Below are 24,253 nucleotides of genomic sequence, written 5' to 3'. Positions count from 1 at the left end.
GTGAATAGATCCTATCCCTCAGTATCTTCTCCAACAGTTTGCCTACCACTGACGTCAAGCTCACAGGTCTATAATTCCCTGGATTATCCCTGCTACCCTTCTTAAACAAGCAGACAACATTAGCAATTCTCCAGTCCTCCGGTACCTCACCCGTGTTCAAGGATGCTGCAAAGATATCTGTTAAGGCCCCAGCTATTTCCTTTCTCACTTCCCTCAGTAACCTGGGATAGATCCCATCCGGACCTGGGGACCTGTCCACCTTAATGCCTTTTAGAATACCCAACACATCCTCCCTCCTTATGCCGACATGACCTAGAGTAATCAAACATCTATCCCTAACATCAACATCTGTCATGTCCCTCTGCTCACTGATTACCGATGCAAAGTACTCGTTAAGAATCTCACCCATTTTCTGACTACACGCATAACTTTCCACCTTTGTCCTTGAGTGAACCCACCCTTTCTCTAGTTACCCTCTTGCTCCTTATATATGAATAAAAGGCTTTGGGATTTTCCTTAACCCTGTTTGCTAAAGATATTTCATGACCTCTTTTCGCCCTCGATTCCTCGTTTCAGATTGGTCCTACATTCCCGATGTTCTTCCAAAGCTTCGTCTGTCTTCAGTCGCCTAGACCTTATGTATGCTTCCTTTTTCCTCTTAGCTAGTCTCACAATTTCACCTGTCATCCATGGTTCCCTAATCTTGCTATTGCTATCCCTCATTTTCACAGGGACACGTCTGTCCTGAACTCTAATCAACCTTTCTTTAAAACCTCCCACATATCAAATGTGGATTTACCTTCAAACAGCTGCTCCTAATCCACATTCCCCAGCTCCTGCCGAATTTTGGTTTAGTTGGCCTTCCCCCAATTTAGCACTCTTCCTTTAGGACCACTCTAGTCTTTGTCCATGAGTATTCTAAAACTTACGGAATTGTGATCACTATTCCCAAAGTAATCCCCTACTGAAACTTCAACCATCTGGCCGGACTCATTCCCTAACACCAGGTCCAGTATGGCCCCTTCCCGAGTTGGACTATTTACATACTGCTCTAAAAAATTCTCCTGGATGCTCCTTACGAATTCTGCTCCATCTAGACCACTTAACACTAAGTGTATCCCAGTCAATGTTGAGAAAATTAAAATCTCCTATCACCCAGTTGCTCCTATATCTTTCCATAATCTGTTTACATATTTGTACCTCTATCTCACGCTCGCTGTTGGGAAGTCTGTAGTACAGCCCCAACATTGTTACCGCACCCTTCCTATTTCTGAGCTCTGCTCATATTGCCTCACTGCTCAAGTCCTCCATAGTGCCCTCCTTCAGCACAGCTGTGATATCCTCTGACCAGTAATGCAACTCCTCCACCCCTTTTACTTCCCTCTCTATCCCGCCTGAAGCATCGATATCCTCGGGTAGTTAGTTGCCAATCATGCACATCCTATTATTTGTTAATGATCACAAATGACCCTTGAGCATGTGGTAAGTTGTCTTTTTAAATTGATTGATTGATATTTTGTCATATGTACATTAAAAAGTACTTTTCTGCGGCCAAGGGAACATACATAGCACGTATATAGACCATCTAGTGCAGGTACACCCACAAGCCTGATAAGACAGAGTATTGTGTTCAGTTTTGGTCTCCTTACCTGAGAAAGGACGTACTTGCACTGGAGGGTATGCAAAGGAGATTCACTAGGTTAATCCCAGAGTTGAGGGGGTTGGATTACAAGGAGAGGTTGAGTCGACTGGAACTGTACCCATTGGAATTTAGAAAGATGCAGCAGGATCTTATAGAAACATAAAATTGTACTTGTTTCCACAGGTGGGTGAAAGCAGAACTGGGGGCATAGCCTCAAAATAAGGGTAATGTAGATTTAGGACGGAGCTTAGGAGGAACTTCTTCACCTAAAGGGTTGTGGATCTATGGAATTTCCTGCCCTGTGAAGCAGTTGAGGCTCATTCATGAAATGTTTAAGATAAAGATAGATAGTTTTTTGAAGAATGAAGGGATTAAGGGTTATGGTGTTCGGGCCGGAAAGTGGAGCTGAGTCCACAAAAGATCAGCCATGACCTCATTGAATGGCGGAGCAGGCTCGAGGGGCCAGATGGCCGACTCCTGCTCCTAGTTCTTATTGATGTGCAACCTGGATAGGAACTTGTAGGTGGTGGTGTTCCCATGCATCTTCTGCCCTTGTCCATCTAGGTGGTAGAGGTCCCACATTTGGAATGTGCTATTGACAAGAGCCTTGGATCAAGTTGTTGCAGTGCATTGAGTGCATGCTACACACTGCGCAGGAATGTTGAAGGGAATGAATGTTTAGGGTGGTGGATGGGGTGTCAATGATATGGGCTTCTTTGTCCTGGAGTGTTGAGCTAGAGTGTTCTTGGAATTGTACTCATCTAGGCAAGTGGAGAGTATTCCATCACACTCCTAATGGTGCCTTATAGATGGTGAGCAAACTTTGGGGAGACTGGAGGAGTTACTCCCACAATTTTTTCTGCCTTTGGCCTTTTGTTACCACAGTTGTTTCTGGTCCAGGATGTTGATGAAATTCAGTAATGGTAATGGAGTTTTAATGTCATGGAGAGACTGGATTAGCCATGGAAATACTGAGACTAAACCAGAGCAGATCAGAGGCTGGGAATTCTTCAGTAATTGACCTAACGAGTCCTCAAAGCCTGTCCACAATCTACAAGGCACGAGTCAGGAGTGTGGCATAACTCTCCACTTGCCAGGATCAGTGCAGCTCCAGCAGCAACTCAACACCATCCAGCTCAAACCAGCCCGCCCTTCCAACCTCCACACAATGGCAGCAGCATGTACCATCCACAAGATGCTACTGTGTGTAACTCAGCAAGGTTCCTTCAACAGCATCTTCCAAACCTTCAATCTCTACCATCTAGGACAAGGGCATCAGATGCATGGGAACATTACCACCGTCAAAATCCCCTTTAAGCCATGCACGATTCTGGCCTGGGAATATATCACCATTCCTTCATTGTCACTGGATCAACATCCTGGGACTTTTCCAAAAGCACTGACTGTATCTACAGCAGGTGGGATGGCAGCAGTCCAAGGCGGCCTTCACCACAACCTTCAGGGCAATTACAAATGAGCAATGAATTCTGATCTTGGCACTTCACATCCCACTAAATCCAAGAAAACATGGAATGTGAATACCAACACTGACTGGTTGAGCCAAATACTTGTTTCCGTGTTTTAATTCCTCTAATACAATGTAAAATCCAGATTCGCCAATGATCTCTTCTGTCCAAGTCTGGAGCTTTGCAGTTAGTTGCATGAACACGGCACTGCTGTCTGCTGCATCGAAGATAATCACTATGAGGATGCTCAGATGTCATTGTAGCTATTCAAGCACATTCTTGGCACTAATTAATGTCTGTGTACAGCTCAGTTGAGGATTAACAACACAATGATACACAGAGAACTGCAAGGGAAATAAATGAGTTTTTGCGAAGACTTGATCTGTAAATGTCAACCAATTTATTTTCATGTTTACAATTTAGTGGATGGCAATGGTTAAGGTGCTTTTACATTCCAGCTAACAGCTCCCTCCACTTAACATACTTACATTCCAAGATTTGAAACGTGTACACAATTTCAATAATGGCCCATCACAATTGGAATGTAAAAATACATGTCACATTGAACGTCTTGGATTCTAAAGCCCGTTTGTCCCAATTTCACCTTGACCTTCCAATTAAAGATCGTTGACCTGAATCACCATCTGTTTTTCTTTTGTCACAGATGTAGCCTGACCTGAGTTTTGCCAGCATTTTCTCATCTACCTTGATCTTCACAGCCAGTGATTTGAAAACTTTCATCACAAGCTTGGTGTTCAAATGCCACACTTTATATTGCAGAACAATACAGAATTCCCTTCCCAGACTTTGGTGTATCGACTGCTGTAGATTTAATCAAACATGATCCACAATATTTAACTGAAGTAAACCACTTGGGTTATGATTACCTTAGATACTACATGTATGATGTTCCTTCTTTGAATCGAGATCAACCTCCATATCCTAGTCAACAAACAGTTTGGAGAATCCTAAGAATTTGATAACACACACCTTGCCAACAATTAACCCCGTTGTATGTATTTATGGTTTTATTTTATAAGCATAGCACACAAGTTATTTTGAAAGTTGGTTGTTGGGGGCAACATGAATGGAAATTAGAAAAGGAAGCACCAAATGCGGGCACACTTCCAAATCTACAAAGACTGAATGTTCCATCATTCATGTCAAATACAATAGCAAGGATCATCAAAATAACTTTCCTTTTAACAAAAATCTGTGGAATTGTAACGTTATGTTCTATTTAAATGGCAAATATAGACAGCCCAGCTAGTGGAGAATTACGCTTATGAATGTCAAGCTAAAATAAGAGCCAACATTGTAAAGCCTTAAATATTGACAGATCCATGGATTCAATGGCTCAAATATCAATTGGTGCACAAGATGTTAATTCCAGAGGCAAACATTCTCCAGTTACACAGAGCGGAGGGGAAAGCTTGCCTCCAAAAAGAGCAATGGTGATAAAGTCAGAGAGAGAACCTCAACATTTCTCCTCTTTCTTCCCCAATTGAACACTGGGTGAACAATGAAAATTAATATCCCACTATTTTTAATCAGTTCAGTCAGGATATACATCTGTATCCTGCAGAATACAAATGGCCACTTTTTTCATCTTTAAAAACTCTACACCACTAGTTTCCATTCATACAATATGATTTATTAAGTCTGTAAAAGTCCTGTCTTTCAGCAACTTATTTGTTGACAATTCTAACTTAAATATACAATTACAAACAATTCAGTATCTTTAGTGCAACTGATGCCAGCATGAATGGCAAAATTTCCCTTACTATTCTGATAAAACTATTTATAGTCAAAACAAAGTATTGATTATACATATTTGTACTGTACAAGTCTCACTAACTGAAGTAATACCTACGCTGTTAAATATTTAACAGCATTGAACTGTGTGAACAGCACTTGAGGAAATTACACATCGTGCTGTTGTCGGAGAGGCTCCTGCAGTTGTCTTACATTTTACAACCAGTCGAAGCATCCAGTTTCATCAGCATGAGTAAAACATGCAACCAGCATATTTGTAAATCAGAGTGTACAAAGCTGTACATTTCTTGAATTATTAGCGTTGAATTTTATGACAAAGGGGTGTTGTGTCGTCACTCAAGCTTCACACCAGCATCAACTCGCATGCATCCACAACTACCACAATCCAGAACACCCCATCAAGCTTCCCAAATTACAGTTTTTATTTAAAAACTGCTATCCACTATGTTGAAGGATGTTGTCTAAACTACACTAAGTGCTGCATAAAATTGCCTGGTAGAAAATAAGCAACCAATACTAGATTACTGATTAAATATGATGAAGCTGTTAAAGTGGTTCTCAGAATTTTAATATAAAATCACCAGATAATTTAAGATTGTGCCATGAAACAAATACAGAACATACATTTTGCAGTTACCCAGAAATTACACATCGTGGAGAAAGAAAGCATATCAACATATTCAAAACAGCTTCTGTATAAAGTAATTAATTCCCCCAATAAATTTTCAATTATACTGCCTTTTAAAAAAAAATAGGCAAGGATTTTTGCAATTTTTTGTATCATATTTACATCCTGCTTATAGGATATACATGATAATCAAACCCTGAATGAATGCTTGTTCACTTTTAAGACTGCAGGATTTGCAAACCCAGCCCAGAGATGGGAAGAATTTTACAGGGTTGTAATTCCAATAAGCATGTATTTAACATGAAACATTTCAGGTACATACAGCAAGTAACGTAGCCTTCAGCATGTCTCCAGAACCAGTGCACACTCATTTGTAACAAGCTACAAAATGTCCTCACTTATGCTACAAAACAAGACATAGGAAATTAAGTGAAATTAATTTGAAGATGAAGCATTCGGTGTGCAAAGAATGCACACATTGCTTTCCATTGCTGGAACAGTAGAAATGAAAGTGGAGAATTATAGCAGCTGTCAGTAAAGAACAAAGTGCTAACATGAAGAGTTGTAGGAGGAGAAGAGAAAAAAGTAAAGCGTCCAAATATCTTGGCCTTCAACTTTCGCCCGTTTGTTAATCAGAACTTGCCTCTGATTTAATTACAGGTTATCCCGGATTCACTATTTTCACCAATACTTCACTAATCAAGGAATCTCTTTGGAATATGACCCTGAATTTCTGAAAATAGTGAAGGTCACATGGCGTTGCACTCCTGTAAGTTACAGTTTTCAAGTAAGGTTAGCATCAGTATGTGCAGCGAGTCACTATGTGTTGCTCCTGTGACTCATGCTTTGAGGGTGAAGCTGCTGCCACATCTGTTGCTGCTGCAGTGCCAGCTGTTGTGACTGGTCCGATGTTGACAGAATGTTCATCAATGGCGAGACACAGTTCTGAGGAATTATCAAACCTGTAATACAAAGTTATATAGGTTTACTGATTAAGAATACATCAGTGCAATAACAACCTATAGTTTGCACAAGAGAAATATAGCCTTCAGTCAGATTTCAGGATTATACCAAACATTTGTGAAAATAATCGAGCACCTGAGCCATGAACCAATGAAGAAAAACACTAAGTTCAAACATTAAGACACATGTACAAAATTATGCGTTGCAATTTGTGGCTGTCTGCTTCAGTTATATGAGACTTTGTCAACAGCCTGTACTCAGCCATCATCTAGGGGAAATAATGCCCCATCCTCGTCAATCACAATTGTCAGTGACGAGAAGTCTCTGTCCTTGATAAAGAAAGATTAAATAATGTGAGTGATGGCACAGAAACGGATCATAATTCCTCAAGTTTAAAAAATATTCACCTGTCCAAACGGTGTACTGCAAGAGTGGAGCTGAGCTGAATCACACAATCATAGAATAATCCAATTCTCTTTTGAAAGCCTCAATTGACACTGCCTCCACCACTCTGAGGGAGTGCTTTCATGATCCTAACCACTGGCTGCGTGAAGAGTTTCCCTCACGTTACCACTGCTTTTTTGCCATTTAATCAGAGTCCTCTGGTTCTCTGGAACCATTTGCAGCCAAAGGAAAACCTTTGGATATGCACCCCCAAAATAGAAAAATCGCAGGATATAATCCTGCAGCTAAAGCAATTGTGAGCACGAGGAAGTTAATACTTGCTGAGAAGTCAAGTTCTGACATTACTGAATGGTAAACATTGGACTTGAATCGTTTAAAAGTTGTTTGTAGGGCTGCACTAGAGGAGGGTGTTCAAATCTGGAAAGAAACGACTATTAAGTTAACATGTTCTAGTGAAAGTTTCCATCTCTGGCCTTCAGAGCGGAAGTTCAAGGCTGAGTCAAACTCTTCATAAAAGCAGAATATTTAATCGAAATTAAAGTACAATTTCTACTTCCAAGTCCCTACGTAATATTTTTTTTCCTAATTAAAGGGCAATTTAGCGTGGCCAATCCAACTACCCTGCACATCTTTTTGGGTTGTGGGGGCGAGCCCACACAGACACGGGGAAAACGTGCAAACTCTACACGGACAGTGACCGGAGGCTGGGATCGAACTCGGGTCCTCAGCTCTGTGAGGCAGCAGTGCTAACCACTGCGCCACCATAGGTTTCTGAATACTAATGGAACAGAGGAATATGGGATAGTGAGGAAAATGGCGTAGAAGCAGATGGTCAGCCATGATCTGTTTCAATGTCAGAGCAGGCAAGACATGCTGTATGGCCTACTCCTGCTTCTATTTCCCATGGATCCGAAATGCATTTGGTGAAGTGTCACACACAAACTTGAGAAAAGTTATAGCTCACAAAATGAAAGGGACTGTACCATCATGGATATAAAATTGGCTGAGTGGCAGGATTCAGAGTTGAGCGGTCAATGGTTGTTTCTCTGTCGTGAGGAAGGCTTGTATTAGAGTTCCCCAAGAATTGGTGGTGTTAGAGGACTCTGAATCTTCCCAATAGTCACCTAGACCTTGGTGTACAGGACACAACTTCAAAATTTGAGAATACAAAACCTTGAAAATACTGTTGTGTAACGAGGATAGTGCAGAACCTCAAAAAGGACACAGATTGGTGAAATGGGTGGACAAAAGTGGTGGATGAAATTTAATGCAAGTGTGCAGTGATTAATTTTTGTAGGAAGAATATGGAGACAATATAAAGTAAAGGGTACAATTCTAAAAGGAATGCAGAATCAGAGACCTGGGTGTTTATGTGCATTAATTATCTAAGGTGGCAAGATAGGTTGAGTGTGCAGCTAATAAAGCATACAGGATCCTGACCTCTATCAACAGGGGAATAGAGTACATGAGCAAGTTCTGTTAAAACTATACTCCTTTACACTGGTAAACCTCTACAATGGTTCTATCTCAACTGGAGTACTGCATCCAGTTCTGGGTGCAATACTTTAGGAAAGATTTCCCCCCCCCAATTTTTTCAAGATCAGAAGCCATCAGAGAGTGTGCAGAAAAGATTAATGAAAATGGTTCCGGGGATAGGGAACTTCAATTATGCAGACAGATTGGGGATATTGGGACTGTTTGCCTTGAAGAGAAGGTTGAGAAGAGATTTGATTGAGGTATTCATAACCATGAGGGATCTGGACAGAGCAGAAAGGGAGAAACATGTGGCGCAGTGGTTAGCACTGGGACTGTGACGTTGAGGACCCGGGTTCGATACCCGGCCCTGGGTCACTGTCCGTGTGAAGTTTGCACATTCTCCCCATGTCTGCATGGGTTTCACCCCCACAACCCAAAGATGTGCAGGTTAGGTGGATTGGCCTCGCTAAATTGCCCCTTAATTGGAGAAAAAAATAATTGGATACTCTAAAGTTAAGAAAAAGGGAGAAACTGTTCCCATTAGTGGAAGGAACGAGAAGAGGGCATAGACTTACGATAATTGGCAAAAGAAGCAACGGAGAAACTAGGAAAAACTTTCACAGAGCGAATGGTTAAGATTTAAAATTCTCTGCCCGTGTTGTGGAGGCAGGTTCAATAGAGGTATTTAAGAGGGAATAAGACCGTTATCTTAAAGGAAGAATGTGCAGGGTTACAGGGAGAAGGCAGGGGAGTATTCCTTCAGGGAGGTCCAGAATGGCTTCCTCCTGTGCTGCAACCACTATGATGAGCTGATTCTGTATATCTACACCCAGGGAAGTCTTGGTTTTCTGTTTCTTAACTCAAGCCCATAGACACATCAACCACATTACCCTCAAATTTCTCCGTAGCTTCAAAACACTTTGCACCATTTACTTTTAACTAATTGGTGCTGCCTTTAATTTATAAAATCCTGAATTAATGCCTCGTAAAGATAAGCCACCACTGACTTTTTGGCTGACTGGCTGTAGTTGCAGGGTGTATCTGTCCCTCCCTTTTTGAACCATGGTGTAACATTCAAGATCCTCGATACTCTGATATCAATGTCCTATCGGATGATCAGAAGATTGGGGCTCGAGCCTCTGCACTTTCCACCAACACAAGATGCACTCCATCCGGAGCAGGTGACTTCTCAACTTTTGAGTACTACTGACCTTTTTGATACATCCTTTATCTAATTTTATCTTACACAACAGACCTTGACCGTTGTGACATCAGCATTGTCCTCTTCATTAGTAAGAGGGAGAAAATGTACAGGGCCATGCTCTCCGCCTCCGAAGAGGAGCTGCTTTTTGGTCCCTAATCAATTCCAATCTGCCTTTGATTACCAGTTTAGTATTTATATCTTTCTAGAAGACTTTGGTTACCAACCAATCTATTCTCACACACTCCATTATTATTTTATTTCATAGTTCTTCTTGTGTATTAGCTTGGTTGTGTTGTATTATGAGGCTGACATTTGGAACACTGTACACAATTCTATGCTGCACGATATCTACATTGTGCTACATCGGCTGGCTATGGCTTGCGTTTCTTATTTTTAAAAATTCTTCCATGGATGTGGGCCTTGCAGGCAGGGCCAGCATTTATTGCCCATCTTTCATTGAGGAGGCATTTAAGAGTCAACCATATTGCTGTGGATTTAGAGTCACATGTAGACCAAATTAGGCAAGGACAGTAGATTTCCTTCCCTAAAAGACATTAGTGAACCAGATGGGGTTTTAACGAAAATTGACAATGGTTTCATGGTTATCATTTGACTTTCAATTCCAGGTTTTTTCTTCAATTCAAATCTTGACATCTGCTGTGGTGGGATTCGAACCCGAGTCCCCAGAACATTACCCCGGGTCTCTTGAATATTAGTCCAGTGACAAAATCACTCCCTCAATTAATCGACTGCAAATCAATGTTAGCCTTTGTTACACAAATGCTTCCCACTAGAATTCTGCACATTTGCTCAAGTGCACAAACATTTACATGGACTACAGGGTTCCCAAGGAGATTGCTGAGGAGATTGTTGAGGCATTGGTCATGATCTTTCAGAAATCACTGGAGGCAGGATGGGTCCCAGAGAACTGGAAAACAGCTAATGCAATATCCCTGTTTAAGAAGGGAGGCAGAAGACGGGAAATTATAGGCTGGTTAGCCGGACTTCAGTCATTGGTAAGATTTTAGAGCCCATTATTAAAATGAGATTGTGGAGTACTTGGAAGTGCATGGCAAAATAGGACTGAGTCAGCACGGCTTCGTCAAGAGGAGGTCATGTCTGACAAATCTGTTAGAGTTCTTGGAGGACGTAACAAGGTAGTCAGACAAAGGGGAACCAGTGGATATGATTTATTTAGATTTCCAGAAGGCCTTTGACAAGGTGCTGCACAGGAGGCTGTTAAATACGTTAACAGCCCATGGTGTTAGGGTAAGCTCCTGACATGGATAGAGGATTGGCTGACTGGCAGAAGGCAGAGAGTGGGGATAAAGGGGTCTTTTTCAGGATGGCAGCCGGTGACTAGTGGTGTGCCTCAGGGGTCGGTGGTGGGACCACACAATTTCACAACATACATTAATGATCTGCAAGAAGGAACTGAAGGCACTGTTGCTAAGTTTGCAAATGATACAAAGATATGCAGTGGGACAGGTAGTATTAAGGAAGCAGGGGAGCTGCAGGAGGATTTGGACAGGCTAGGAGAGTGGGCAAAGAAATGTCAAATGGAATACAATGTGGAAAACTGTGAGGTTATGCACTTTGGTAGGAAGAATGGAGGCACAGACTATTTTCTAAATGGGGAAATGCTAAGGAAACCAGAAACACAGGGACTTGGGAGTCCAAGTCCAAGATTCTCTTAAGGCTAATGTGCAGGTTCAGTTGGCAGTTAGGAAGGCAAATGCAATGTTGGCATTCATGTCGAGAGGGCTAGAATACAAGAGCAGGGATGTACATCTGAGGCTGTATAAGGCTCTGGACAGAGCCCATTAAAAAAAAATCTTTGTCACAAGTAGGCAATTAACACTGCAATGAAGTTACAGTGAAAATCTCCTAGTCGCCACACTCTGACGCCTGTTCGGATACACATAGGGAGAATTCAGAATGTTCAATTCACCTAATAAGCACTTTCGGGACTTGTGGGAGGAAACCAGAGCACCCGGAGGAAACCCACGGAGACACGGGGAGAACGTGCAGACTTCACAGAGACAGTGACCCAAGCCAGGAATCGAACCTGGGACCCTGGCACTGTGAAGCAACAGTGCTAACCACTAAGCTATCGTGCCGCCCATTTGGAATATTGTGAGCAGTTTCAGGCCCCGTACCCAAGGAAGGATGTGCTGGCCTTGGAAAGGGGCCAGGGGAGGTTCACAAGAATGATGCCTGGAATGAAGAGTTTGCCGCAGAAGGTTGTGGAGGCCAAATCACTGAGTGTCTTTAAGACAAAGATAGATAGGTTCTTGATTAATAAGGGGATCAGGGGTTATGGGGAGAAGGCAGGAGAATGGGGATGAGAAAATATCAGCCATGATTGAATGGCGGAGCAGATTCAATGGGCCAAGTGGCCTAATTCTGCTCCTATGTCTTATAGTCATATTTCAGGTTTTTAAAAAAAATGGTGACAACTCCAGAACAAATAAACCATGAAGAAAAAAATAAAGCATGGATTGGCTTTGAAAAGGAACAAATGGCCTACCTACACAGGGGTTAATAACAAAAGCTCAACATAAAAAGGGACTCATGAGAAAAATGACCATCCTGATTTGGAAATACATGATTTCTTCATCATCGCTGTGGCAAAATCTTGAAATTCTTTCTCTAATGTAACTGTGGGTGCACCTCTATTAGTTCCAGGCAGTGACTCATCACCACCTTCTGAAGGGCAAATGGGTATGGGCAATAAACGCTGGCCATGCCAGGAACTCAGATCCCACAACAAAAATCAAGCTGTACCAGTCTCCATAAACTAGGAGCAAAGAACATTCTAATTGGAACGAGTGGTTGTGATAAATTGTTCACCGTGCTATATGCCATTGCGTCACAATATCAAACAACAACGCAGTGAATTCTAGAAGAATGGAATTATCGATGTATTAATTGCATAATGGATCACAGGAGTGCCATTTGACAAATCAGGGGGGCAGCACTTTTCTGACAGACCCACAGAAAACACTGACTTTGGATCCTAGCTACCAAAGAAATAAACACAGCTTAACACATGGAAGGTTAAAGGGTTTCTCCATTCTGCAATCACCCACACCAGTCAGAAAATTCTAGAATAAAACTCACGATGAGACATAGATAAAATAACAGAAAAGGCAAGGTCTCATTGTACAAAGCCAAGTTCTCAAATTTGATATTCTGCACTCTACTTAGCTAAAAATAATTGCTTCTTTGCATTTTTGACAATCCAGCCTCAGCATGAAGCAAACTGTTGTGTTTCCACTTGTGGTATAATATTAATCCATTGCTCACACTCACCTACAATCCTTTGCCCATCTTCTGTTTTTAATCGCACTATCTGCATTTTTACATTTGTTCCACTCACAGATGCCAAGACTCCTTCCACTTTTGTCCAGACACTAAGGACTGAGCCACAGAGGACGTGATAGGCGCGGCACCGCAGCCCAACTTCACAAACCATTCCCAGGCTTACTTTTTTGCAGTTTCCACGCCTATCAGGATGGAAAAAATACAGCAGTCATTTCACTCTTCAACAATATTAGTCACGGAAAAGATATTAGTTACTCAAATTAGTCTTCAAATGCCCTGGGACTTATCCAGTGCTTTGCATTCACTAGTCTTGTGTCTAAAGAAATGAGGGAGACATATTTTCACACTCCAGATAATTTCATCACAATTTCTTTCCCCTTTATTTTTGGAGGATTAATAACTATTTTCTTCCACAATATAAGTAAACAAATTGAAAATCAACTTGGAAGCCATCAATGAATGGCTAATTCAGGCCATTGAAAAGGGTTGCAATTCAAGATGGTTGTCTTCTTAATTTTCTCTTCCCACAATAAAATGCCAAGCATGAGCTTGCTTGTTCCTGTGTATCAAAAGATTCCTAAAGCTCCACATCACCATCTGCTGCCTCCTAACAATTTTTTTCTTTTAAAAAACATTCTTTTTTTTTAGAATACCCAATTATTTTCTTTTCCAATTAAGGGCAATATCTCCCAGGAGGCAGCCTGACACCTCAGCTTGTGACACCTCGGGCTGGTCCTCTTCCCCCTATTCGTTAAAGGTCCCCCCTTGAGCGCAGCTGGTTCACCGCCTCGGCCGTCGAGAGCATAGAATCCCTACAGTGCAGGAGACCATTTGGCCCATCAAGTCTGCACCGGCCCTTGGAAAGAGCACCCAACTTAAGCCCATGCCTCCACTCTACCCCAATAACCCCTCCTAACCTTTTTGGACACTAAGGGGCAATTTATCATGGCCAATCCACCTAACCCGCACATCTTTGGACTAGTGGGAGGAAACCGGAGCACCCGGAGGAAACCCATGCAGACATGCGGAGAACATGCAAACTCCACACAACAGTCACCTGAGGCCAGAATTGAACCCGGGGCCCTGAAGCTGTGAGGCAGCCGTGCTAACCACTGTGCCGCCCCTGGCACTATGCAGTTCTACTGGCCAACAGCTCCTGGTGTTGGGACAATCATGTACTGGCTGTCCGCTACGAGAATGTCGACTAGGAAAATGGAATCCACCAGCCCCTGCTTCTCCACCCTTCCAATTTATCCTTGTGCACTATGTGAAAGATTTTCTCCCCAAATGGCCACCGTCAAAACTTTCTGTAGTGTGGATGGTGAAACTGCCTCGTTCCTATTGAACCCAGTGCTCCCCAATGGCGGAGGATACAAACTGACAGAATCCCTTCCCGCCGGCAACATCATGTCCAATCTCCACGGCGCCTAACTTCAACATCCAGTCCATTCGTTACTGATTATTGTTGGGTGTAAATTTGGAGAAAATGTTAAAAAAGAGAATAAAAAATATTAAAAAAAGATTAGTGGCATAGTGGACAGTGAAGAAGGTTATCTAGGATTGCAACGGGATCTTGATCCATCGGGCCAGAGGGCCGATGAATGGCAGATGGAGTTTAATTTGGATAAATGTGATGCATTTTGGTAGATCAAATCAGAGCAGGTCTTACTCAGTTAATGGTAGAGAGTTGGGGAGAGTTATAGAACAAAGAGACCTAGCAGTACAGGTTCATAGCTCATTAAAAGTGGAATCGCAGGTGGACAGGGTGGTGAAGAAGGCATTCGGTATGCTATTGGTCAGAACACTGAATACAGGAGTTGGGACATCTTGCTGAAGTTGTACAAGACATTAATAATGTCACACTTGGAATACTGTGTACCTAGGGTAAAAGGTCACCCTATTATAGAAAGGATATTATTAAATTAGAAAGAGTGCAGAAAAGGTTTACTGGGATGCTAACGGGACTTGATGATTTGAGATACAAGGAGAGGCTGGATAGACTGGGACATTTTTCCCCTGGAGCATAGGTGGCTTAGGGGGTGATCTTATAGAGGTCTATAAAATAATGAGGAGCACAGATAAGGTAGACAGTCAATATCTTTTCCTAAAGGTAGGGGAGTCTAAAACTAGACGGCATAGATTTAGGTAAGAGGGGAGATATACAAAAGGGTCCAGAGGGGCAATTCTCATTCAAAGGGTGGTGAGTGTCTGGAACGAGCTGCCAGAGGCAGTAGTAGAGGCCGGGAATTTTGTCTTTTAAAAAACATTTGGACAGTTATATGGGAAAGCTGGGTATAGAGGGCTATGAGTCAAATGCGGGCAATTGGGACCAGCTTAGTGATAGAAACTGGGCGCATGGACAAGTTGGGCCGAAGGGCCTGTTTTCAAGCTGTGAACATCTATGATTCTATGGAGTTGCACATTCTCCCTGTGTTTGCATGGGTCTTATCTCACAACTCAAAGATGTGCAGGGTAGGATTGGCCACGCTAAATTGCCCCTTAATTGGGAAAAGAAATAATTGGGTACTCTAAATTTAAAAAAAATAAAACATTGAAGGCCAAAGTCAATGACTTGGAGTATTGCCGGACATGTTTAATGATTCACTATCCCGGGGGGGTAGCTGCTAGCCATATTGGCACAGGCTTCCATTTCCTTAATCCTGAAGGATAACGTGTCCGTGGAGTGTGGGTCATATCAGCCCACATCTCTGTTTATTGCTGATGCTAAGCTGTTCATGAAGGTGTTGGCGGCTCGCTTGGAGGGGTGCCTGCCACCGGGGGTAATTTCTTAGGAGTAGACAGGGCTTGCTAAGTATCGGCAATTGTCATCCAACATTAGGAGACTCCTGAACATCGTGATGTCGCCTTCGTCGGGAGCCGAGCCAGTGGTAATCATCACAATGGACGTGGATAAACCGTTTGACTAGGTTGAGTGTGTGTGGGGGGGGGGGGGTAATTTTGAGGGGCTGGGGCAGTTTGGCTTTGGACCTAGGTTCAAAGGTTGGGCCTTACTTAAAATACAGATGGAGGGAGAGAAGGCAAAATCCAATACCAGTGTCTTGTGCTTAAACAAAGGAGACTACAACGGGATGAGGGAGGAGTAGGCCAAGGTAGAATGGGAGCAAAGACTTTATATACCATGAAAAGGAAGGACTGTAGGAAAAGGGAAAATCAACCACGGATATCAAAGGAAATAAAGGATGGTATCAAATTGAAAGAAAATACATGCATGCAAAGTGGCAAAGATTCGTGGGAAACTAGAGGATTGGGAAATCTTTAAAGGTCAACAGAAAGCCATGAAAAAAGCTAAAGAAAAGTAGGATAGATTATGAGAGTAAACTAGCTCAGAATATTAAAAACAGGGAGCAAAAGTAACAAATATATAAAATGAAAAAGAGTGGCTAAGTTGAACATTGGTTCATTAGAAGATGAGAAGGGGGGTTTAATAGTGGGAAATGATGAAATGGCCGAGACATTGGATTTGGATTTTGTTTATTGTCACGTGTACCGAGTTACAGTGGAAAGCGGCTCAACAGATCATTAAGTAAGAGGGCTGTTTAGGAGTCTGGTAACAGCAGGGAAGAAGCTGTTTTTGAGTCTGCTTGTGCGTGTTCTCAGACTTTTGTATCTCCTGCCCAATAGAAGAAGTTGGAAGAGTGAGTAAGCTGGGTGGGAGGGATCTTTGATTATGCTGCCCGCTTTCCCCAGGCAGCGGGACATTAGAATATCAGCCACTATCTAATTGAATAGCAGGGCTTAAGGGGCTGAATAGCTTCTATTTCCTGTGTAAGTCATTCATTGAGGCTTGAATGGCTGATTATTGAAATTGAAGATATCTATTGCAATTACAACACATCATTCTTCGAGAACTTGGAAGCTAGCCATTTATTTGATTGCTGCAGCCAAGTATCTTCATACATCGGCTGTTGTGTTTTCAGGTTTAGAACTCAAAGAAAGATGACAAATTAATTTGCGCTGCTGTTCCACCTCTTTAGTATTGAGGTCCTGAAACATGGCCCTCAAAATGGGTCAAGGCAAACAACCCTCCCATTTTAAGACTCTCTTTTTGGATTGGATTTTGTTTATTGTCACGTATACCAAGGTACAGTGAAAACTATTTTGCTGCGAGCACCTTAACAGATCATTAAGTACATGAAAATAAAATTTAAAAAACTACATAATAAGGCAACACAAGGTACACAATGTAACTACATAAACACTTTTTAGCTTGAGCAGGTAACCAAGCCAGGTAATAGCATCTGCAGTGGCTAAATGGAGCTCTCTTAAGCCCTCTGCTGAATTTTGTCAGGGAATGATGTGGAGAAGGAATGGAGAAAATGCCAAGTCAACTATTTACAAACACAGAATTTAGAAAGCAGGATGCACAAAGTTTGGAATGTGCATCTAATAATAATAATAATTATTGCCACAAGCAGACTTACATTAACACTACAATTAAGCTCCTCGTCACCACACTCCGGCGCCTGTTCGGATACACAGAGGGAGAATTCAGGATGTCCAATTCACCTAACAGCATATCTTTCGGGATTTGTGGGAGGAAACCGGAAACCCACACAGACATGGGGAGAACGTGCAGACTCTGCACAGACACATGGACATGATCTGCAGGGCCTCCCGCACACCTCGCACATTTATCCTCAACCCCAAAGAGCTTGCTCATCCTGGTTGTCATCATGTGTGCCCGATGGACCACCTTAAACTGGATTAAGCCAAGCCTGGCACATGATGAGGAGGAATTGACCCTGTTTAGGGCGTCTGCCCACAGGCCCGCATCCAGCTACCCACCTAGCTCCTCCTCCCATTTGCCATTAAGCTCCTGGGGCTTCCTCCGCCTCCTGAAGTTCCCGGTAAATGTCCGAAACCTTCCCCCTCCCCTACCCAGATGCCGGAGACCACCCTATCCTGTATCGGGCTAGCAGCAGAAATGATACCAACTGCTTTTTCAGAAAGGCACGTACCTGAAGGTATCTGAAAGCGTTTCCAGGGGGCAAAATGAATTTCTCCCCCAGCGTTTTCAGGCTGGGAAAGGTCCCGTCTATAAACAGGTCCCCCAGCCTTTCCATGCCTGCCCTATGCCAGCTTTGAAACCCTCCGTCTATCCTGCCTGGGACAAATCTGTGATTGCTGCGTATCGGGGTCCAGACTGAGTCTCCCTCCACCCACCCCAGATCTTTAATGCCACCACCACCACCGGACTAGAGGAGTAGCGGGCCGGCAAGAACGGCAGAAGTGCCTTTGCAAGTGTCCCTAGGCTGGTACCTTTACATGAGGCCGCGTCTAACCGCTCCCATGTCGACCCCTCCCCCAATACCCGTTTCCTAATCATGGCTATGTTAGCCGCCCAATAGTAGCTGCAAAAGTTCGGCACGCCAGACCGCCCCTCCCGACTGCGCTCTAGGCACAGTCTCTTTACTCGCGGGGTCTTATTTGCCCATACAAATCCTGAGCTGATCTTGTTCACCTGCTTAAAGGAGGACTTGGGGATGAAGATGGGAAGGCACTGGAAAACAAACAGAAATCTGGGGAGGACCGTCATCTTAACGGTCTGCACCCTCCCCGTTAGAGATAGCGGGAGCATGTCCCACCTTTTGAAGTCCCCCTCCATCTGTTCTATCAGCCGAGATAGATTAAGCATGTGGAGGGCATCCCACTTTCGAGCCACCTGTATCTCTAGGTACCGAAAGCTCTTCTCGACCAACTTCAGCGGAAGCTCTCCCAGTCCCTTTTCCTGCCCCTTAGCTTGGATCACAAACATCTCGTTTTTCTTCTTGTTCAGTTTGTACCCCGAGAAATTGCCAAAGTCCCTCAGAACCTGCATGACCTCCCCCATCCCCTCTAGTGGGTCTGAAATATACAGGAGCAGATCATCCACATCAAGCGAGACCAGATGCTCCCCCCCCCTCCCAGACCAACCCCGCCAGTTATTTGAAGTCCGTAGCGCTATAGCCAGTGGCTCTATCGCCAGGGCGAATAATAACGGGGAGGCCTTGTCCCCTGGTGGAGCCCAAAGTATTCCGACCTCACCCTGTTCATGCACACACTTGCCACTGGGGCCTGGTAGAGTAGCTGGACCCAACCTATGAACCCCTCACCGAATGCGAACCTTCTTAACGCTTCCCACAGGTACTCCCATTCCACCCGGTCAAAGGCTTTCGCCGCATCCATTGCCGCCACCACCTCTGCCACCCCTCTCTCTGAGGGCATCATGATGATGTTTAGGAGCTTCCGTATGTTTGAGTCCAATTGCCTGCCCTTGACGAAGCCTGTCTGATCCTCCCTTATCACCCCAGGGACACAGTCCTCAATCCTAGCAGCTAAGATCTTGGCCAGCAGTTTGGTGTCTACATTCAGGAGCGATATTGGTCTATACGATCCACACTGTGGTGGATCTTTCTCTCGTTTGAGGATGAGTGAAATCGAAGCCTGTGACATTGTTGGGGGGAGGGTCCCTCTCTCTTTGGCCTCATTGAAGGTCCTTAGCAGGAGTGGGCACAGCAGCTGCGAAAATTTCCTGTAGCATTCTACAGGATAGCCATGCGGCCGCGGGGCTTTGCCTGACTGCATGTCCCCTAAACTCTTTACCATCTCCTCCAGCTCCAACGGGGCCTCCAGCTCCAACGGGGCCCCCAGTGCCTCCACCAGATCATCTTCCACCTTTGGGAACTCAGTTGGGTCCATGAATTGCTTCATTCCCTCCCCCCCCCCGGCGGGGGCTCTGACTCATACAATTTACCATAAAACGCCCTAAAGACTTTGTTCACCTCCTTTGGGTCTATGACTGTGTTGCCCTCCTTATCCCGTACTGCCCCAATTTCCCTGGCCGCCTCCCACATGCAAAGCTGGTGAGCCAGCATTCTACTCGCTTTCTCCCCGTATTCGTAGACAGCCCCTTTGGTCTTCCTCAGCTGTGCTACCGCCTTCACAGTGGTCAGCAGGTCAAATTCCACCTGCAGCCTCCGGGGCTCTTTCAGTAGCCCTGTCTCGGGGGTCTCTGCGTAGCATTGTCTACTCCGAGTATCTCCCCGACTAGCCTTTCTCCCTCCACGCTTTCTTTCTTCTCTCTGTGAGACCTGATAGAGATCAACACCCCTCTGATAACTGTCTTCAGGTCCTCCCACACCGTGGACACCGCTATCTCCCGTATCATTAGTTTCCAGGTAATTCTTGATGTTCCTCCTTGTCCGCCCACAAACCACGTCGTCTGCCAGCAGCCCCACATCTAGCCTCCATAGTGGGGGCTGACCTCTCTCCCCCCCCCCAAGATGCAAACCCACCCTGTGTGGAGCATGATCGGAGACTGCAATGGCTGAGTATTCTGTCCCCTCCACCCTGGGGATCAACACCCTGCTCATCACAAAGAAATTTATGCGGGAGTAGACTTTGTGGACATGGGAAAAGAAAGAGAACTCCTTTGCCCTTGGTCGGGCGAATCTCCACGGGTCTATGCCCCACACCTGTTCCATGAATCCCTTCAGTTCTCTAGCCGCCGCTGGTCGCTTCCCCGACCTGGGGCTTGACCGGTCCAATACAGGGTCTATAACTGTGTTGAAGTCACCCCCCATAATCAGATTGTGAGAGTCTAAGTCTGGAATTTTACCCAGCGTGCGTCTCATAAATACCACGGCGTCCAGGTTCGGGGCGTAACCTTTCACTAGCACCACCCGGGTCCCCTGCAGTTTCCCACTGACCATTATGTATCTGCCCCCCCTTGTCAGCTACAATATTCCCTGCCTCAAAAGCCACCCGTTTGCTGACCAGGATTGCTACTCCTTTGGTCTTTGAATCCAGCCCCGAATGGAACACCTGGCCCACCCACCCTTTTCTCAATCTTGTTTGGTGTGCACATTTTAGGTGTGTCTCCTGTAGCATGGCTACGCCTGCCTTTAGCCCCTTTAAGTGCGAGAACATGCGAGCCCTCTTTACGGACCATTCAGGCACCCCACATTCCACGTAATCAGCCTGGACGGGAGGCTAGCCCAGCACCCCCCCTCCCTGCCGATTAGCCATCTCCCTTTTTCGGCCAGCCACGAGCCCGCGTCCCCCGCTTACACGAGCCCTCCCATTGAAAGCCCCCCCCCCCGTTCCCCGAAGGTGGCCCCTTTTCTGTCAGAAAAGCAGCATCCCATCCCCTCCCAGCAACCCCGTGATCCCAAACCTCCAAGTCAAGCACCCGCTTGACACTGGCTCTCCCCCCATTACGCTTCCGTGAGTCAGCTGACCCATGCTGACCCCAGCCGCTCCCGCCTCTGTCTCCGATTACTCAGGTGCCTCATTTTGCGGGCCCCTCCCCCCTATGGAAAGCCCAACTTATCAGCTTCAACGGCCCCCAAAGAACATTTTCCACCCCCTCCCCCCAACGAAACAAACAGCCAACCCCGGGCACAAACCTGGCCCCAAAGACACGCCCCAGCTGCCAGGAGAGCAGGCCCATGTGTAGGCCCCCCTCCTCCCTCTGCGGCCGAGTTCTACATAAGAAAAAACATGGCTGAAGAAACGGATAAAAACAAAAATAAGAGGAGAAAACATAATGTCGCTGCCTACGGCTACTCGGCAATTAACATCCCCACCAGAGCAACGTCCCAGTGTGGCTGTCCTTCAGTTCGAGTCCAACTTTTCTTGCTTAGTGAAATTCCACGCCTCATCCGGTGTATCAAAGTAATGGTGGCGATCTTAATACGTGACCCACAGCCTCGCCGGATGCAGCAGCCCGAACTTTACCCCTTTGCTGTGAAGGACCGCCTTAGCCCGGTTGAATCCAGCGCGCCTCTTGACCAGTTCTGCTCCCAGGTCTTGGTAGATGAGGATTACACTGTTCTCCCACCTGCTGCTCCGCTCCTTTTTAGCCCATCGCAGGATTCGTTCCTTATCTGAGAAGCGGTGGAACCGTACCACCGTGGCCCTCGGCGGTTCATTCGTTTTGGGCTTCCTTGCAAGGACTCTGTGCGCCCCATCCCCAGTTCCAGAGGCCGAGGGAATGCTTCTGGCTCCATCAGGGACCCCAATAACGTGGTCACGAATGCGCTCGCGTCTGACCCCTCGGCACCCTCAGAATGCGCAGGTTCTGCCTCCCGGACCTGTCTTCAAGCCTCCCCTGCTACCTCTTGTGTAAGGCGTCATGTCCCTCCACCCTGACGGCCAGGCCCAGTATCTTGTCTTTGTTATTTGAGACCCTTTCCTCAAACTCCTCGATCACCTTCTCCTGCATTTTCTGGGTCTGAAACCATTTTCTCCATTGAGGCCTTCATTGGGGCCAGCATCTCCGTTTTCAGGTCAGCAAAGCAGCTTCTAAGAAACTCCCGCGACCACTGGGCCCACGCTGCCTGATCCAAGCCGGCCGCCATTTTCTGATCCCGCGCCCGTTCATGGCCGGCTTGTGCCCCGCTTGAACTCGCCTGAGCCACACTTATCGGCACCTCTGCTCCCTCGCCACAGTGCTTGGGCCCCAAACTCCACGGCCAGTTTTTCTGCTGAGGACATCAGATTTTTGTTTCTTTTTTTTTTAAATAAAAAGTTTCCCTTCGATTGGGCAGATCAGCCCGAAGTGCCGGAGCCTGCGCGGGAGCCACCCGAGATGCGGCCGCCATTCCATGCGGCCGTACCGGAAGTCCTCTATGTATTTTTTATATGGGAAAAGATAGGCAGAGATTCTGGAGATGAGTATACGTTTGAGGACTTTGGATAGAAAGGGTAGATACATAGTAGTTCGGAGTGATAGAGGGATCGAGGGATCACAGCGTCAAAAGAATAATGATACAGCTTGAAGAAACATTTTAACCATTTTTTGACCCTACTAACCAATATGCATGGGTACAAGTGATTGCAGATGACTTGTACTGTTCCAGCCAATGTGTCTCTGCTTCCCCAGAAGCTACCTGTGAAAACAGATAAACATTTCACAATTTTACAAAAAAGTGACCTGCCCTAACTCTGTCAACTCCAGAATTACTACAGCAACACATCTGTTGATATATGGCAATACATTTGACTTTAAACAGTTCAAATAAGAACACTCCCAATGCAGAAATGTTTCACCTATGCAAGCACGTGTAATTCAGGATATAGAAAGATCTCCTAGGAACGTTATAGATCATAGAATTTACAGTGCAGAAGGAGGCCATTCGGCCCATCGAGTCTGCACCAGCTCCTGGAAAGAGCACCCTACCCAAGGTTAACACCTCCACCCTATCCCCATAACCCAGTAATCCCACCCAACACTAAGGGCAATTTTGGACACTAAGGGCAATTTATCATGTCCAATCCACCTAACTTGCACATCTTTGGACTGTGGGAGGAAACCGGAGCACCCGGAGGAAACCCACGCACACACGGGGAGGATGTGCAGACTCCGCACAGACAGTGACCCAAGCCGGAATCGAACCTGGGACCCTGGAGCTGTGAAGCGATTGTGCTATCCACAATGCTACCGTGCTTATAACACAAGCATTGCCACTTCTAGCACACTGCACATTCAATGAGCTCATTTTAGTTCATGTTCCTTCACCTTTTTATATTTCTTCTTTAGGTCAATGTAGTTCTCTAGTTTGAGCTGTTTGCCAGTATTTGGCCTGTACATCATGAACAGTCTCTTCTTGCTATTAACTTCCTTGACCAGAATTGCCGTCTTTTTATTATTTCTTATCTGGAACAAAAAAAAATAAACATGTTGTTCTTCACCAAAGATAAAGTGGGTATTTTGTGTTACATCATTATAGCTCATTTTGTGATAAACTTACAAAATAAATAAACTGTATTTGCCAATTGAAATGGGATTTCTGCAGTTTATTCCACCCTTAGAGGTTAACATAATACAGAATAGCGCGGGAGTATTTCTTTTTCTCTGGATAGACTTTTTTGTCCTGAGCAGGGGGTTGATCCCGAGGGTGCAGGATGCCGAGTATTCGGCCATAGTGATTTCGGACCATGCCCCGCACTGGATTGATCTGGAGATGGGGGAGGCACGGGACCAGCGCCCACTCTGGCGCCTGGATGTGGGGATGCTGGCGGAGGAGGAGGTGTGTAAGAGGGTTCGGAGAAGCATTGAGGGGTATCTGGATACCAATGATACGGGGGAGGTCCAGGTGGGGATGGTCTGGGAGGCTCTGAAAGCAGTGATCCGGGGGGAGCTGATCTCCATCCGGGCCCACAGGGAAAGGAGGGAGAGGAAGGAGGGAGAGAGACTGGTGGGAGAGCTTCTGGAGGTGGACAGGAGATATGCGGAGGCACCGGAGGAAGGGTTGCTGGGAGAACGGCGCAGGTTGCAGGCCAATTTTGACTTGTTGACCACCAGAAAGGCGGAGACACAGTGGAGGAGGGCGCCGGGCGCGGTATATGAGTATGGAGAGAAG

At 45.2% G+C, this 24,253-nt stretch overlaps 1 protein-coding gene across 1 annotated transcript in view; it reads right to left on the bottom strand.

Moving 5' to 3' along the window:
* Window positions 1–3,485: 3,485 nt before the first annotated feature.
* The window catches only part of sbno1 (strawberry notch homolog 1 (Drosophila)), a 158,636-nt gene continuing 137,868 nt past the window's right edge, over window positions 3,486–24,253 (bottom strand). The window contains exons 28-31 of the mRNA XM_038817800.1: window positions 23,410–23,547; window positions 22,704–22,780; window positions 12,876–13,069; window positions 3,486–6,474 (exon numbers count right to left, since the gene is read on the bottom strand). Of these exons, the coding sequence (XP_038673728.1) occupies window positions 6,332–6,474; window positions 12,876–13,069; window positions 22,704–22,780; window positions 23,410–23,547 (552 nt within the window). The 3' untranslated portion in view covers window positions 3,486–6,331. The remainder of the gene's footprint in view (window positions 6,475–12,875; window positions 13,070–22,703; window positions 22,781–23,409; window positions 23,548–24,253) is intronic.

Source organism: Scyliorhinus canicula, chromosome 1, assembly GCF_902713615.1.
Source record: "Scyliorhinus canicula chromosome 1, sScyCan1.1, whole genome shotgun sequence".
NCBI lineage: Eukaryota > Metazoa > Chordata > Chondrichthyes > Carcharhiniformes > Scyliorhinidae > Scyliorhinus > Scyliorhinus canicula.
Note: the sequence above shows the minus strand (reverse complement) of the source record. Positions and strands in the feature narration are given on the sequence as shown.